Genomic DNA, 15,533 nt, shown 5'->3' with positions numbered 1-15,533 from the left:
CAGTACTCTTCTCCTTCCTGTCAGTTATGTCACCAGTACTCTTCTCCTTCCTGTCAGTTGAGTCACCAGTACTCTTCTCCTTCCTGTCAGTTATGTCACCAGTACTCTCCTTCCTGTCAGTTGAGTCACCAGTACTCTTCTCCTTCCTGTCAGTTATGTCACCAGTACTCTTGTCAGTTATGTCACCAGTACTCTTCTCCTTCCTGTCAGTTATGTCACCAGTACTCTTCTCCTTCCTGTCAGTTATGTCACCAGTAGTCTTCTCCTTCCTGTCAGTTATGTCACCAGTACCCTTCTCCTTCCTGTCAGTTATGTCACCAGTACTCTTCTCCTTCCTGTCAGTTATGTCACCAGTACTCTTCTCCTTCCTGTCAGTTATGTCACCAGTACTCTTCTCCTTCCTGTCAGTTATGTCACCAGTACTCTTCTCTTTCCTGTCAGTTATGTCACCAGTACTCTTCTCCTTCCTGTCAGTTATGTCACCAGTACCCTTCTCCTTCCTGTCAGTTATGTCACCAGTACCCTTCTCCTTCCTGTCAGTTATGTCACCAGTACTCTACTCCTTCCTGTCAGTTATGTCACCAGTACTCTTCTCCTTCCTGTCAGTTATGTCACCAGTACTCTTCTCCTTCCTGTCAGTTATGTCACCAGTACTCTCCTTCCTGTCAGTTGAGTCACCAGTACTCTTCTCCTTCCTGTCAGTTATGTCACCAGTACTCTCCTTCCTGTCAGTTGAGTCACCAGTACTCTTCTCCTTCCTGTCAGTTATGTCACCAGTACTCTCCTTCCTGTCAGTTGAGTCACCAGTACTCTTCTCCTTCCTGTCAGTTATGTCACCAGTACTCTTGTCAGTTATGTCACCAGTACTCTTCTCCTTCCTGTCAGTTATGTCACCAGTACTCTTCTCCTTCCTGTCAGTTATGTCACCAGTAGTCTTCTCCTTCCTGTCAGTTATGTCACCAGTACCCTTCTCCTTCCTGTCAGTTATGTCACCAGTACTCTTCTCCTTCCTGTCAGTTATGTCACCAGTACTCTTCTCCTTCCTGTCAGTTATGTCAGCAGTACTCTTCTCCTTCCTGTCAGTTATGTCACCAGTACTCTTCTCTTTCCTGTCAGTTATGTCACCAGTACTCTTCTCCTTCCTGTCAGTTATGTCACCAGAACTCTTCTCCTTCCTGTCAGTTATGTCACCAGTACTCTCCTTCCTGTCAGTTATGTCACCAGTACTCTTCTCCTTCCTGTCAGTTATGTCACCAGTACTCTTCTCCTTCCTGTCAGTTATGTCACCAGTACTCTCCTTCCTGTCAGTTATGTCACCAGTACTCTCCTTCCTGTCAGTTATGTCACCAGTACTCTCCTTCCTGTCAGTTATGTCACCAGTACTCTTCTCCTTCCTGTCAGTTATGTCACCAGTACTCTTCTCCTTCCTGTCAGTTATGTCACCAGTACTCTTCTCCTTCCTGTCAGTTATGTCACCAGTACTCTTGTCAGTTATGTCACCAGTACTCTTCTCCTTCCTGTCAGTTATGTCACCAGTAGTCACCTCCTTCCTGTCAGTTATGTCACCAGTACTCTCCTTCCTGTCAGTTATGTCACCAGTACTCTTCTCCTTCCTGTCAGTTATGTCACCAGTACTCTTGTCAGTTATGTCACCAGTACTCTTCTCCTTCCTGTCAGTTATGTCACCCGTACTCTCCTTCCTGTCAGTTATGTCACCAGTACTCTTCTCCTTCCTGTCAGTTATGTCACCAGTACTCTCCTTCCTGTCAGTTATGTCACCAGTACTCTTCTCCTTCCTGTCAGTTATGTCACCAGTACTCTTCTCCTTCCTGTCAGTTATGTCACCAGTACTCTTCTCCTTCCTGTCAGTTATGTCACCAGTACTCTTCTCCTTCCTGTCAGTTATGTCACCAGTACTCTTCTCCTTCCTGTCAGTTATGTCACCAGTACTCTTCTCCTTCCTGTCAGTTATGTCACCAGTACTCTTCTTCTTCCTGTCAGTTATGTCACCAGTACTCTTCTCCTTCCTGTCAGTTATGTCACCAGTACTCTTCTCCTTCCTGTCAGTTATGTCACCAGTACTCTTCTCCTTCCTGTCAGTTATGTCACCAGTACTCTTCTCCTTCCTGTCAGTTATGTCACCAGTACTATTCTCCTTCCTGTCAGTTATGTCACCAGTACTCTTGTCAGTTATGTCACCAGTACTCTTCTCCTTCCTGTCAGTTATGTCACCAGTACTCTTGTCAGTTATGTCACCAGTACTCTTCTCCTTCCTGTCAGTTATGTCACCAGTACCCTTCTCCTTCCTGTCAGTTATGTCACCAGTACTCTTCTCCTTCCTGTCAGTTATGTCACCAGTAGTCTCCTCCTTCCTGTCAGTTATGTCACCAGAATTCTTCTCCTTCCTGTCAGTTATGTCACCAGTACTCTCCTTCCTGTCAGTTATGTCACCAGTACTCTCCTTCCTGTCAGTTATGTCACCAGTAGTCTCCTTCCTGTCAGTTATGTCACCAGTACTCTTCTCCTTCCTGTCAGTTATGTCACCAGAACTCTTCTCCTTCCTGTCAGTTATGTCACCAGAACTCTTCTCCTTCCTGTCAGTTATGTCACCAGAACTCTTCTCCTTCCTGTCAGTTATGTCACCAGTACTCTTCTCCTTCCTGTCAGTTATGTCACCAGTACTCTTCTCCTTCCTGTCAGTTATGTCACCAGTACTCTCCTTCCTGTAAGTTATGTCACCAGTACTCTTCTCCTTCCTGTCAGTTATGTCACTAGTACTCTCCTTCCTGTCAGTTATGTCACCAGTACTCTTCTCCTTCCTGTCAGTTATGTCACCAGTACTCTCCTTCCTGTCAGTTATGTCACCAGTAGTCTCCTTCCTGTCAGTTATGTCACCAGTAGTCTCCTTCCTGTCAGTTATGTCACCAGTACTCTTCTCCTTCCTGTCAGTTATGTCACCAGTACTCTCCTTCCTGTCAGTTATGTCACCAGTACTCTTCTCCTTCCTGTCAGTTATGTCACCAGTACTCTTCTCCTTCCTGTCAGTTATGTCACCAGTACTCTTCTCCTTCCTGTCAGTTATGTCACCAGTACTCTTCTCCTTCCTGTCAGTTATGTCACCAGTACTCTCCTTCCTGTCAGTTTTGTCACCAGTACTCTCCTTCCTGTCAGTTATGTCACCAGTACTCTTCTCCTTCCTGTCAGTTATGTCACCAGTACTCTTCTCCTTCCTGTCAGTTATGTCACCAGTACTCTTCTCCTTCCTGTCAGTTATGTCACCAGTACTCTTCTCCTTCCTGTCAGTTATGTCACCAGTACTCTTCTCCTTCCTGTCAGTTATGTCACCAGTACTCTTCTCCTTCCTTTCAGTTATGTCACCAGTACTCTTCTCCTTCCTGTCAGTTATGTCACAAGTACTCTTCTTCTTCCTGTCAGTTATGTCACCAGTACTCTTCTCCTTCCTGTCAGTTATGTCACCAGTACTCTTCTCCTTCCTGTCAGTTATGTCACCAGTACTCTTCTCCTTCCTGTCAGTTATGTCACCAGTACTCTTCTCCTTCCTGTCAGTTATGTCACCAGTACTCTCCTTCCTGTCAGTTATGTCACCAGTACTTTTCTCCTTCCTGTCAGTTATGTCACCAGAACTCTTCTCCTTCCTGTCAGTTATGTCACCAGTACTCTTCTCCTTCCTGTCAGTTATGTCACCAGTACTCTTCTCCTTCCTGTCAGTTATGTCACCAGTACTCTTCTCCTTCCTGTCAGTTATGTCACCAGTACTCTTCTCCTTCCTGTCAGTTATGTCACCAGTACTCTTCTCCTTCCTGTCAGTTATGTCACCAGTACTCTTCTCCTTCCTGTCAGTTATGTCACCAGTACCCTTCTCCTTCCTGTCAGTTATGTCACCAGTACCCTTCTCCTTCCTGTCAGTTATGTCACCAGTACTCTACTCCTTCCTGTCAGTTATGTCACCAGTACTCTTCTCCTTCCTGTCAGTTATGTCACCAGTACTCTCCTTCCTGTCAGTTATGTCACCAGTACTCTCCTTCCTGTCAGTTATGTCACCAGTACTCTTCTCCTTCCTGTCAGTTATGTCACCAGTACTCTCCTTCCTGTCAGTTGAGTCACCAGTACTCTCCTTCCTGTCAGTTATGTCACAAGTACTCTTCTCCTTCCTGTCAGTTATGTCACCAGTACTCTCCTTCCTGTCAGTTATGTCACCAGTACTCTTCTCCTTCCTGTCAGTTATGTCACCAGTACTCTTCTCCTTCCTGTCAGTTATGTCACCAGTACTCTTCTCCTTCCTGTCAGTTATGTCACCAGTACTATTCTCCTTCCTGTCAGTTATGTCATCAGTACTCTTGTCAGTTATGTCACCAGTACTCTTCTCCTTCCTGTCAGTTATGTCACCAGTACCCTTCTCCTTCCTGTCAGTTATGTCACCAGTACCCTTCTCCTTCCTGTCAGTTATGTCACCAGTACTCTACTCCTTCCTGTCAGTTATGTCACCAGTACTCTACTCCTTCCTGTCAGTTATGTCACCAGTACTCTTCTCCTTCCTGTCAGTTATGTCACCAGTACTCTCCTTCCTGTCAGTTATGTCACCAGTACTCTCCTTCCTGTCAGTTATGTCACCAGTACTCTTCTCCTTCCTGTCAGTTATGTCACCAGTACTCTCCTTCCTGTCAGTTATGTCACCAGTACTCTTCTCCTTCCTGTCAGTTATGTCACCAGTACTCTTCTCCTTCCTGTCAGTTATGTCACCAGTACTCTTCTCCTTCCTGTCAGTTATGTCACCAGTACTCTTCTCCTTCCTGTCAGTTATGTCACCAGTACTCTTCTCCTTCCTGTCAGTTATGTCACCAGTACTCTTCTCCTTCCTGTCAGTTATGTCACCAGTACTCTTCTCCTTCCTGTCAGTTATGTCACCAGTACTCTTCTCCTTCCTGTCAGTTATGTCACCAGTACTATTCTCCTTCCTGTCAGTTATGTCACCAGTACTCTTGTCAGTTATGTCACCAGTACTCTTCTCCTTCCTGTCAGTTATGTCACCAGTACTCTTGTCAGTTATGTCACCAGTACTCTTCTCCTTCCTGTCAGTTATGTCACCAGTACCCTTCTCCTTCCTGTCAGTTATGTCACCAGTACTCTACTCCTTCCTGTCAGTTATGTCACCAGTACTCTTCTCCTTCCTGTCAGTTATGTCACCAGTACTCTCCTTCCTGTCAGTTATGTCACCAGTACTCTCCTTCCTGTCAGTTATGTCACCAGTACTCTTCTCCTTCCTGTCAGTTATGTCACCAGTACTCTCCTTCCTGTCAGTTGAGTCACCAGTACTCTTCTCCTTCCTGTCAGTTATGTCACCAGAACTCTTCTCCTTCCTGTCAGTTATGTCACCAGTACTCTCCTTCCTGTCAGTTATGTCACCAGTACTCTCCTTCCTGTCAGTTATGTCACCAGTACTCTCCTTCCTGTCAGTTGAGTCACCAGTACTCTTCTCCTTCCTGTCAGTTATGTCACCAGTACTCTCCTTCCTGTCAGTTGAGTCACCAGTACTCTTCTCCTTCCTGTCAGTTATGTCACCAGAACTCTTCTCCTTCCTGTCAGTTATGTCACCAGTACTCTCCTTCCTGTCAGTTATGTCACCAGTACTCTCCTTCCTGTCAGTTGAGTCACCAGTACTCTTCTCCTTCCTGTCAGTTATGTCACCAGAACTCTTCTCCTTCCTGTCAGTTATGTCACCAGTACTCTTCTCCTTCCTGTCAGTTATGTCACCAGTACTCTTCTCCTTCCTGTCAGTTATGTCACCAGTACTCTTCTCCTTCCTGTCAGTTATGTCACCAGTACTCTTCTCCTTCCTGTCAGTTATGTCACCAGTACTCTTCTCCTTCCTGTCAGTTATGTCACCAGTACTCTTCTCCTTCCTGTCAGTTATGTCACCAGTACTCTTCTCCTTCCTGTCAGTTATGTCACCAGTATTCTCCTTCTTGTCAGTTATGTCACCAGTATTCTCCTTCCTGTCAGTTATGTCACCAGTATTCTCCTTCCTGTCAGTTATGTCACCAGTACTCTTCTACTTCCTGTCAGTTATGTTCCCTGGAACTTCCATGAGGAAAAGCGGGGTGTTTACAACTTCTCTGGGGATCGAGACCTGGAGAACTTCCTGGATCTGGCCAATCAGACTGGCCTCCTGGTGATCCTTCGCCCCGGACCCTACATCTGTGCAGAGTGGGAGATGGTAAGCACTACAGTACATAGAGGTATCTTCCTGTCAGAGGAGGCTGGTGAGTGGAGGACTGGTTCATAGTAATGAATGGACTCAAAGTGCTGAATTCATTCTGTTCCAGCCATTACTATGATTTTAAAGGGCCACCATTACATTTGGTCATTTAAGGAGACGCTCCTGTCCAGAGACAGTCAGTCCCCCACTGCTCCCTTCACTATTGAGCTTTGTTTCCTTGACCTGCACTTTGTTATAAGACTTTCTCTGGTTAAAGTCAGGCCGTTCAGAAACACATTGGAAACTCACTACATCACATGGTGTGAGGCTGTAGTCTCCTGGAAGTCCTATTCTCACCTGGAGGACCGTAGAAAGAGAGGGACGGAAGTCCTATTCTCACCTGGAGGACCGTAGAGAGGGACGGAAGTCCTATTCTCACCTGGAGGACCGTAGAGAGGGACGGAAGTTCTATTCTCACCTGGAGGACCGTAGAAAGAGAGGGACGGAAGTCCTATTCTCACCTGGAGGACTGTAGAGAGGGACGGAAGTCCTATTCTCACCTGGAGGACTGTACAGAGGGACGGAAGTCCTATTCTCACCTGGAGGACCGTAGAAAGAGAGGGACGGAAACTAAAGAGTCAGAAAGAGGAGGGATGTTTTGGTGTCGTGCACCACTGAGTAACAGATGTTGTTTTGACTCTCCTCTTCCGCTCTTTCTCTCACGATGTGTCAGCTGACAGAAATATCTGAGTCGTGCTTGTAGACAGAAGTTCATTAAGTTTCTGTCTCTTTCAGGGTGGTTTACCAGCTTGGTTGCTCCAGAAACCAAACATCGTACTTCGCTCAGCAGACACAGGTATCACAAACCATACTACCAGACCCATCCCTGTACACAGGTATCATAAACCATACTGCCAGTACCATCCCTGTACACAGGTATCATAAACCATACTGCCAGACCCATCCCTGTACACAGGTATCATAAACCATACTGCCAGTACCATCCCTGTACACAGGTATCATAAACCATACTGCCAGACCCATCCCTGTACACAGGTATCATAAACCGTACTACCAGACCCATCCCTGTACACAGGTATCATAAACCATACTGCCAGTACCATCCCTGTACACAGGTATCATAAACCATACTACCAGACCCATCCCTGTACACAGGTATCATAAACCATACTACCATCCATGTACACAGGTATCATAAACCATACTACCAGACCCATCCCTGTACACAGGTATCATAAACCATACTACCAGACCCATCCCTGTACACAGGTATCATAAACCATACTGCCAGACCCATCCCTGTACACAGGTATCATAAACCATACTACCATCCCTGTACACAGGTATCATAAACCATACTACCAGACCCATCCCTGTACACAGGTATCATAGACCATACTACCATCCCTGTACACAGGTATCATAAACCATACTACCAGACCCATCCCTGTACACAGGTATCATAGACCATACTACCATCCCTGTACACAGGTATCATAGACCATACTACCATCCCTGTACACAGGTATCATAGACCATACTACCATCCCTGTACACAGGTATCATAAACCATACTACCATCCCTGTACACAGGTATCATAAACCATACTACCAGACCCATCCCTGTACACAGGTATCATAAACCATAATGCCAGACCCATCCCTGTACACAGGTATCATAACCCATAATGCCAGACCCATCCCTGTACACAGGTATCATAGACCATACTACCATCCCTGTACACAGGTATCACAAACCATACTACCAGACCCATCCCTGTACACAGGTATCATAAACCATAATGCCAGACCCATCCCTGTACACAGGTATCATAACCCATAATGCCAGACCCATCCCTGTACACAGGTATCATAAACCATACTACCAGACCCATCCCTGTAAACAGGTATCATAAACCATACTGCCAGACCCATCCCTGTACACAGGTATCACAAACCATACTGCCAGACCCATCCCTGTACACAGGTATCATAAACCATACTACCATCCCTGTACACAGGTATCATAAACCATACTACCAGACCCATCCCTGTACACAGGTATCATAAACCATACTACCAGACCCATCCCTGTACACAGGTATCATAAACCATACTGCCAGTACCATCCCTGTACACAGGTATCATAAACCATAATGCCAGACCCATCCCTGTACACAGGTATCATAAACCATACTGCCAGTACCATCCCTGTACACAGGTATCATAAACCATACTACCAGACCCATCCCTGTACACAGGTATCATAAACCATACTACCAGACCCATCCCTGTACACAGGTATCATAAACCATACTACCAGACCCATCCCTGTACACAGGTATCACAAACCATACTACCAGACCCATCCCTGTACACAGGTATCACAAACCATACTACCAGACCCATCCCTGTACACAGGTATCATAAACCATAATGCCAGACCCATCCCTGTACACAGGTATCATAAACCATACTGCCAGACCCATCCCTGTACACAGGTATCATAAACCATAATGCCAGACCCATCCCTGTACACAGGTATCATAAACCATAATGCCAGACCCATCCCTGTACACAGGTATCATAAACCATACTACCAGACCCATCCCTGTACACAGGTATCATAAACCATACTGCCAGACCCATCCCTGTACACAGGTATCATAAACCATACTACCAGACCCATCCCTGTACACAGGTATCATAAACCATACTGCCAGACCCATCCCTGTACACAGGTATCATAAACCATACTGCCAGACCCATCCCTGTACACAGGTATCACAAACCATACTGCCAGACCCATCCCTGTACACAGGTATCATAAACCATACTGCCAGACCCATCCCTGTACACAGGTATCATAAACCATACTGCCAGACCCATCCCTGTACACAGGTATCATAAACCATACTACCAGACCCATCCCTGTACACAGGTATCACAAACCATACTACCAGACCCATCCCTGTACACAGGTATCATAAACCATACTGCCAGACCCATCCCTGTACACAGGTATCATAAACCATACTGCCAGACCCATCCCTGTACACAGGTATCATAAACCATACTACCAGACCCATCCCTGTACACAGGTATCATAAACCATACTGCCAGACCCATCCCTGTACACAGGTATCATAAACCATACTACCAGACCCATCCCTGTACACAGGTATCATAAACCATAATGCCAGACCCATCCCTGTACACAGGTATCATAAACCATACTACCAGACCCATCCCTGTACACAGGTATCATAAACCATAATGCCAGACCCATCCCTGTACACAGGTATCATAAACCATACTACCAGACCCATCCCTGTACACAGGTATCATAAACCATACTACCAGACCCATCCCTGTACACAGGTATCATAAACCATACTACCAGACCCATCCCTGTACACAGGTATCATAAACCATAATGCCAGACCCATCCCTGTACACAGGTATCATAAACCATACTACCAGACCCATCCCTGTACACAGGTATCATAAACCATACTACCAGACCCATCCCTGTACACAGGTATCATAAACCATACTACCAGACCCATCCCTGTACACAGGTATCATAAACCATAATGCCAGACCCATCCCTGTACACAGGTATCATAAACCATAATGCCAGACCCATCCCTGTACACAGGTATCATAAACCATAATGCCAGACCCATCCCTGTACACAGGTATCATAAACCATACTACCAGACCCATCCCTGTACACAGGTATCATAAACCATACTACCAGACCCATCCCTGTACACAGGTATCATAAACCATACTGCCAGACCCATCCCTGTACACAGGTATCATAAACCATACTGCCAGACCCATCCCTGTACACAGGTATCATAAACCATACTACCAGACCCATCCCTGTACACAGGTATCATAAACCATACTACCAGACCCATCCCTGTACACAGGTATCATAAACCATACTACCAGACCCATCCCTGTACACAGGTATCATAAACCATACTACCAGACCCATCCCTGTACACAGGTATCATAAACCATACTACCAGACCCATCCCTGTACACAGGTATCATAAACCATAATGCCAGACCCATCCCTGTACACAGGTATCATAAACCATACTACCAGACCCATCCCTGTACACAGGTATCACAAACCATACTGCCAGACCCATCCCTGTACACAGGTATCATAAACCATACTACCATCCCTGTACACAGGTATCATAAACCATACTACCAGACCCATCCCTGTACACAGGTATCATAAACCATACTACCAGACCCATCCCTGTACACAGGTATCATAAACCATACTGCCAGTACCATCCCTGTACACAGGTATCATAAACCATAATGCCAGACCCATCCCTGTACACAGGTATCATAAACCATACTGCCAGTACCATCCCTGTACACAGGTATCATAAACCATACTACCAGACCCATCCCTGTACACAGGTATCATAAACCATACTACCAGACCCATCCCTGTACACAGGTATCATAAACCATACTACCAGACCCATCCCTGTACACAGGTATCACAAACCATACTACCAGACCCATCCCTGTACACAGGTATCACAAACCATAATGCCAGACCCATCCCTGTACACAGGTATCATAAACCATACTACCAGACCCATCCCTGTACACAGGTATCACAAACCATAATGCCAGACCCATCCCTGTACACAGGTATCACAAACCATACTACCAGACCCATCCCTGTACACAGGTATCACAAACCATAATGCCAGACCCATCCCTGTACACAGGTATCACAAACCATACTACCAGACCCATCCCTGTACACAGGTATCACAAACCATACTACCAGACCCATCCCTGTACACAGGTATCACAAACCATACTACCAGACCCATCCCTGTACACAGGTATCACAAACCATACTACCAGACCCATCCCTGTACACAGGTATCACAAACCATACTACCAGACCCATCCCTGTACACAGGTATCACAAACCATAATGCCAGACCCATCCCTGTACACAGGTATCACAAACCATACTACCAGACCCATCCCTGTACACAGGTATCACAAACCATAATGCCAGACCCATCCCTGTACACAGGTATCACAAACCATACTACCAGACCCATCCCTGTACACAGGTATCACAAACCATAATGCCAGACCCATCCCTGTACACAGGTATCATAAACCATACTGCCAGACCCATCCCTGTACACAGGTATCATAAACCATAATGCCAGACCCATCCCTGTACACAGGTATCATAAACCATAATGCCAGACCCATCCCTGTACACAGGTATCATAAACCATACTACCAGACCCATCCCTGTACACAGGTATCATAAACCATACTGCCAGACCCATCCCTGTACACAGGTATCATAAACCATACTACCAGACCCATCCCTGTACACAGGTATCATAAACCATACTACCAGACCCATCCCTGTACACAGGTATCATAAACCATACTGCCAGACCCATCCCTGTACACAGGTATCACAAACCATACTGCCAGACCCATCCCTGTACACAGGTATCATAAACCATACTGCCAGACCCATCCCTGTACACAGGTATCATAAACCATACTGCCAGACCCATCCCTGTACACAGGTATCATAAACCATACTGCCAGACCCATCCCTGTACACAGGTATCATAAACCATACTGCCAGACCCATCCCTGTACACAGGTATCATAAACCATACTACCAGACCCATCCCTGTACACAGGTATCACAAACCATACTACCAGACCCATCCCTGTACACAGGTATCATAAACCATAATGCCAGACCCATCCCTGTACACAGGTATCATAAACCATACTACCAGACCCATCCCTGTACACAGGTATCATAAACCATAATGCCAGACCCATCCCTGTACACAGGTATCATAAACCATAATGCCAGACCCATCCCTGTACACAGGTATCATAAACCATACTACCAGACCCATCCCTGTACACAGGTATCATAAACCATACTACCATCCCTGTACACAGGTATCATAAACCATACTACCAGACCCATCCCTGTACACAGGTATCATAAACCATACTACCAGACCCATCCCTGTACACAGGTATCATAAACCATAATGCCAGACCCATCCCTGTACACAGGTATCATAAACCATAATGCCAGACCCATCCCTGTACACAGGTATCATAAACCATACTACCAGACCCATCCCTGTACACAGGTATCATAAACCATACTACCAGACCCATCCCTGTACACAGGTATCATAAACCATACTGCCAGACCCATCCCTGTACACAGGTATCATAAACCATACTGCCAGACCATCCCTGTACACAGGTATCATAAACCATACTGCCAGACCCATCCCTGTACACAGGTATCATAAACCATAATGCCAGACCCATCCCTGTACACAGGTATCATAAACCATACTACCATCCCTGTACACAGGTATCACAAACCATACTACCAGACCCATCCCTGTACACAGGTATCACAAACCATACTACCAGACCCATCCCTGTACACAGGTATCACAAACCATACTACCAGACCCATCCCTGTACACAGGTATCATAAACCATAATGCCAGACCCATCCCTGTACACAGGTATCACAAACCATACTACCAGTACCATCCCTGTACACAGGTATCACAAACCATACTACCAGACCCATCCCTGTACACAGGTATCACAAACCATACTACCAGTACCATCCCTGTACACAGGTATCACAAACCATACTACCAGACCCATCCCTGTACACAGGTATCATAAACCATACTACCATCCCTGTACACAGGTATCACAAACCATACTACCAGACCCATCCCTGTACACAGGTATCACAAACCATACTACCAGACCCATCCCTGTACACAGGTATCACAAACCATACTACCAGTACCATCCCTGTACACAGGTATCACAAACCATACTACCAGACCCATCCCTGTACACAGGTATCACAAACCATACTACCAGACCCATCCCTGTACACAGGTATCACAAACCATACTACCAGACCCATCCCTGTACACAGGTATCATAAACCATACTACCAGACCCATCCCTGTACACAGGTATCACAAACCATACTACCAGACCCATCCCTGTACACAGGTATCATAAACCATACTACCAGACCCATCCCTGTACACAGGTATCATAAACCATACTGCCAGACCCATCCCTGTACACAGGTATCATAAACCATAATGCCAGACCCATCCCTGTACACAGGTATCATAAACCATACTACCAGACCCATCCCTGTACACAGGTATCATAAACCATACTACCAGACCCATCCCTGTACACAGGTATCATAAACCATACTACCAGTACCATCCCTGTACACAGGTATCATAAACCATACTGCCAGACCCATCCCTGTACACAGGTATCATAAACCATACTACCAGACCCATCCCTGTACACAGGTATCATAAACCATACTACCAGACCCATCCCTGTACACAGGTATCATAAACCATACTGCCAGACCCATCCCTGTACACAGGTATCACAAACCATACTGCCAGACCCATCCCTGTACACAGGTATCATAAACCATACTGCCAGACCCATCCCTGTACACAGGTATCATAAACCATACTACCAGACCCATCCCTGTACACAGGTATCATAAACCATACTACCAGACCCATCCCTGTACACAGGTATCATAAACCATACTACCAGACCCATCCCTGTACACAGGTATCATAAACCATACTACCATCCCTGTACACAGGTATCACAAACCATACTACCAGACCCATCCCTGTACACAGGTATCATAAACCATACTACCAGACCCATCCCTGTACACAGGTATCATAAACCATACTACCATCCCTGTACACAGGTATCACAAACCATACTACCAGACCCATCCCTGTACACAGGTATCATAAACCATACTGCCGGTGCCATCCCTGTACACAGGTATCACAAACCATACTGCCAGACCCATCCCTGTACACAGGTATCATAAACCATACTGCCAGACCCATCCCTGTACACAGGTATCATAAACCATACTACCAGACCCATCCCTGTACACAGGTATCATAAACCATACTACCAGACCCATCCCTGTACACAGGTATCATAAACCATACTACCAGACCCATCCCTGTACACAGGTATCATAAACCATACTACCAGTACCATCCCTGTACACAGGTATCACAAACCATACTACCAGACCCATCCCTGTACACAGGTATCACAAACCATACTACCAGACCCATCCCTGTACACAGGTATCATAAACCATACTACCAGACCCATCCCTGTACACAGGTATCACAAACCATACTACCAGACCCATCCCTGTACACAGGTATCATAAACCATACTACCATCCCTGTACACAGGTATCACAAACCATACTACCAGACCCATCCCTGTACACAGGTATCACAAACCATACTACCAGACCCATCCCTGTACACAGGTATCACAAACCATACTACCAGTACCATCCCTGTACACAGGTATCACAAACCATACTACCAGACCCATCCCTGTACACAGGTATCACAAACCATACTACCAGACCCATCCCTGTACACAGGTATCATAAACCATACTACCAGACCCATCCCTGTACACAGGTATCATAAACCATACTGCCAGACCCATCCCTGTACACAGGTATCATAAACCATAATGCCAGACCCATCCCTGTACACAGGTATCATAAACCATACTACCAGACCCATCCCTGTACACAGGTATCATAAACCATACTACCAGACCCATCCCTGTACACAGGTATCATAAACCATACTACCAGTACCATCCCTGTACACAGGTATCATAAACCATACTGCCAGACCCATCCCTGTACACAGGTATCATAAACCATACTACCAGACCCATCCCTGTACACAGGTATCATAAACCATACTACCAGACCCATCCCTGTACACAGGTATCATAAACCATACTGCCAGACCCATCCCTGTACACAGGTATCACAAACCATACTGCCAGACCCATCCCTGTACACAGGTATCATAAACCATACTGCCAGACCCATCCCTGTACACAGGTATCACAAACCATACTACCAGACCCATCCCTGTACACAGGTATCACAAACCATACTACCAGACCCATCCCTGTACACAGGTATCATAAACCATAATGCCAGACCCATCCCTGTACACAGGTATCACAAACCATACTGCCAGACCCATCCCTGTACACAGGTATCATAAACCATACTACCAGACCCATCCCTGTACACAGGTATCATAAACCATACTACCAGACCCATCCCTGTACA

The 15,533-nt window shown here is 46.0% G+C and overlaps 1 protein-coding gene across 1 annotated transcript in view; it reads left to right on the top strand.

The window, feature by feature from the left end:
• The window catches only part of glb1l (galactosidase, beta 1-like), a 93,579-nt gene that overhangs the window by 42,210 nt on the left and 35,836 nt on the right, over positions 1-15,533 (top strand). Inside the window, exons 3-4 of the mRNA XM_055871883.1 lie at positions 6,085-6,235; positions 7,013-7,073. Of these exons, the coding sequence (XP_055727858.1) occupies positions 6,085-6,235; positions 7,013-7,073 (212 nt within the window). The remainder of the gene's footprint in view (positions 1-6,084; positions 6,236-7,012; positions 7,074-15,533) is intronic.

The sequence above is a fragment of the Salvelinus fontinalis genome, chromosome 19, assembly GCF_029448725.1.
Source record: "Salvelinus fontinalis isolate EN_2023a chromosome 19, ASM2944872v1, whole genome shotgun sequence".
NCBI lineage: Eukaryota > Metazoa > Chordata > Actinopteri > Salmoniformes > Salmonidae > Salvelinus > Salvelinus fontinalis.
The sequence above is the reverse complement of the archived record's forward strand: the minus strand, read 5'-3'. Positions and strand labels throughout refer to the sequence as shown.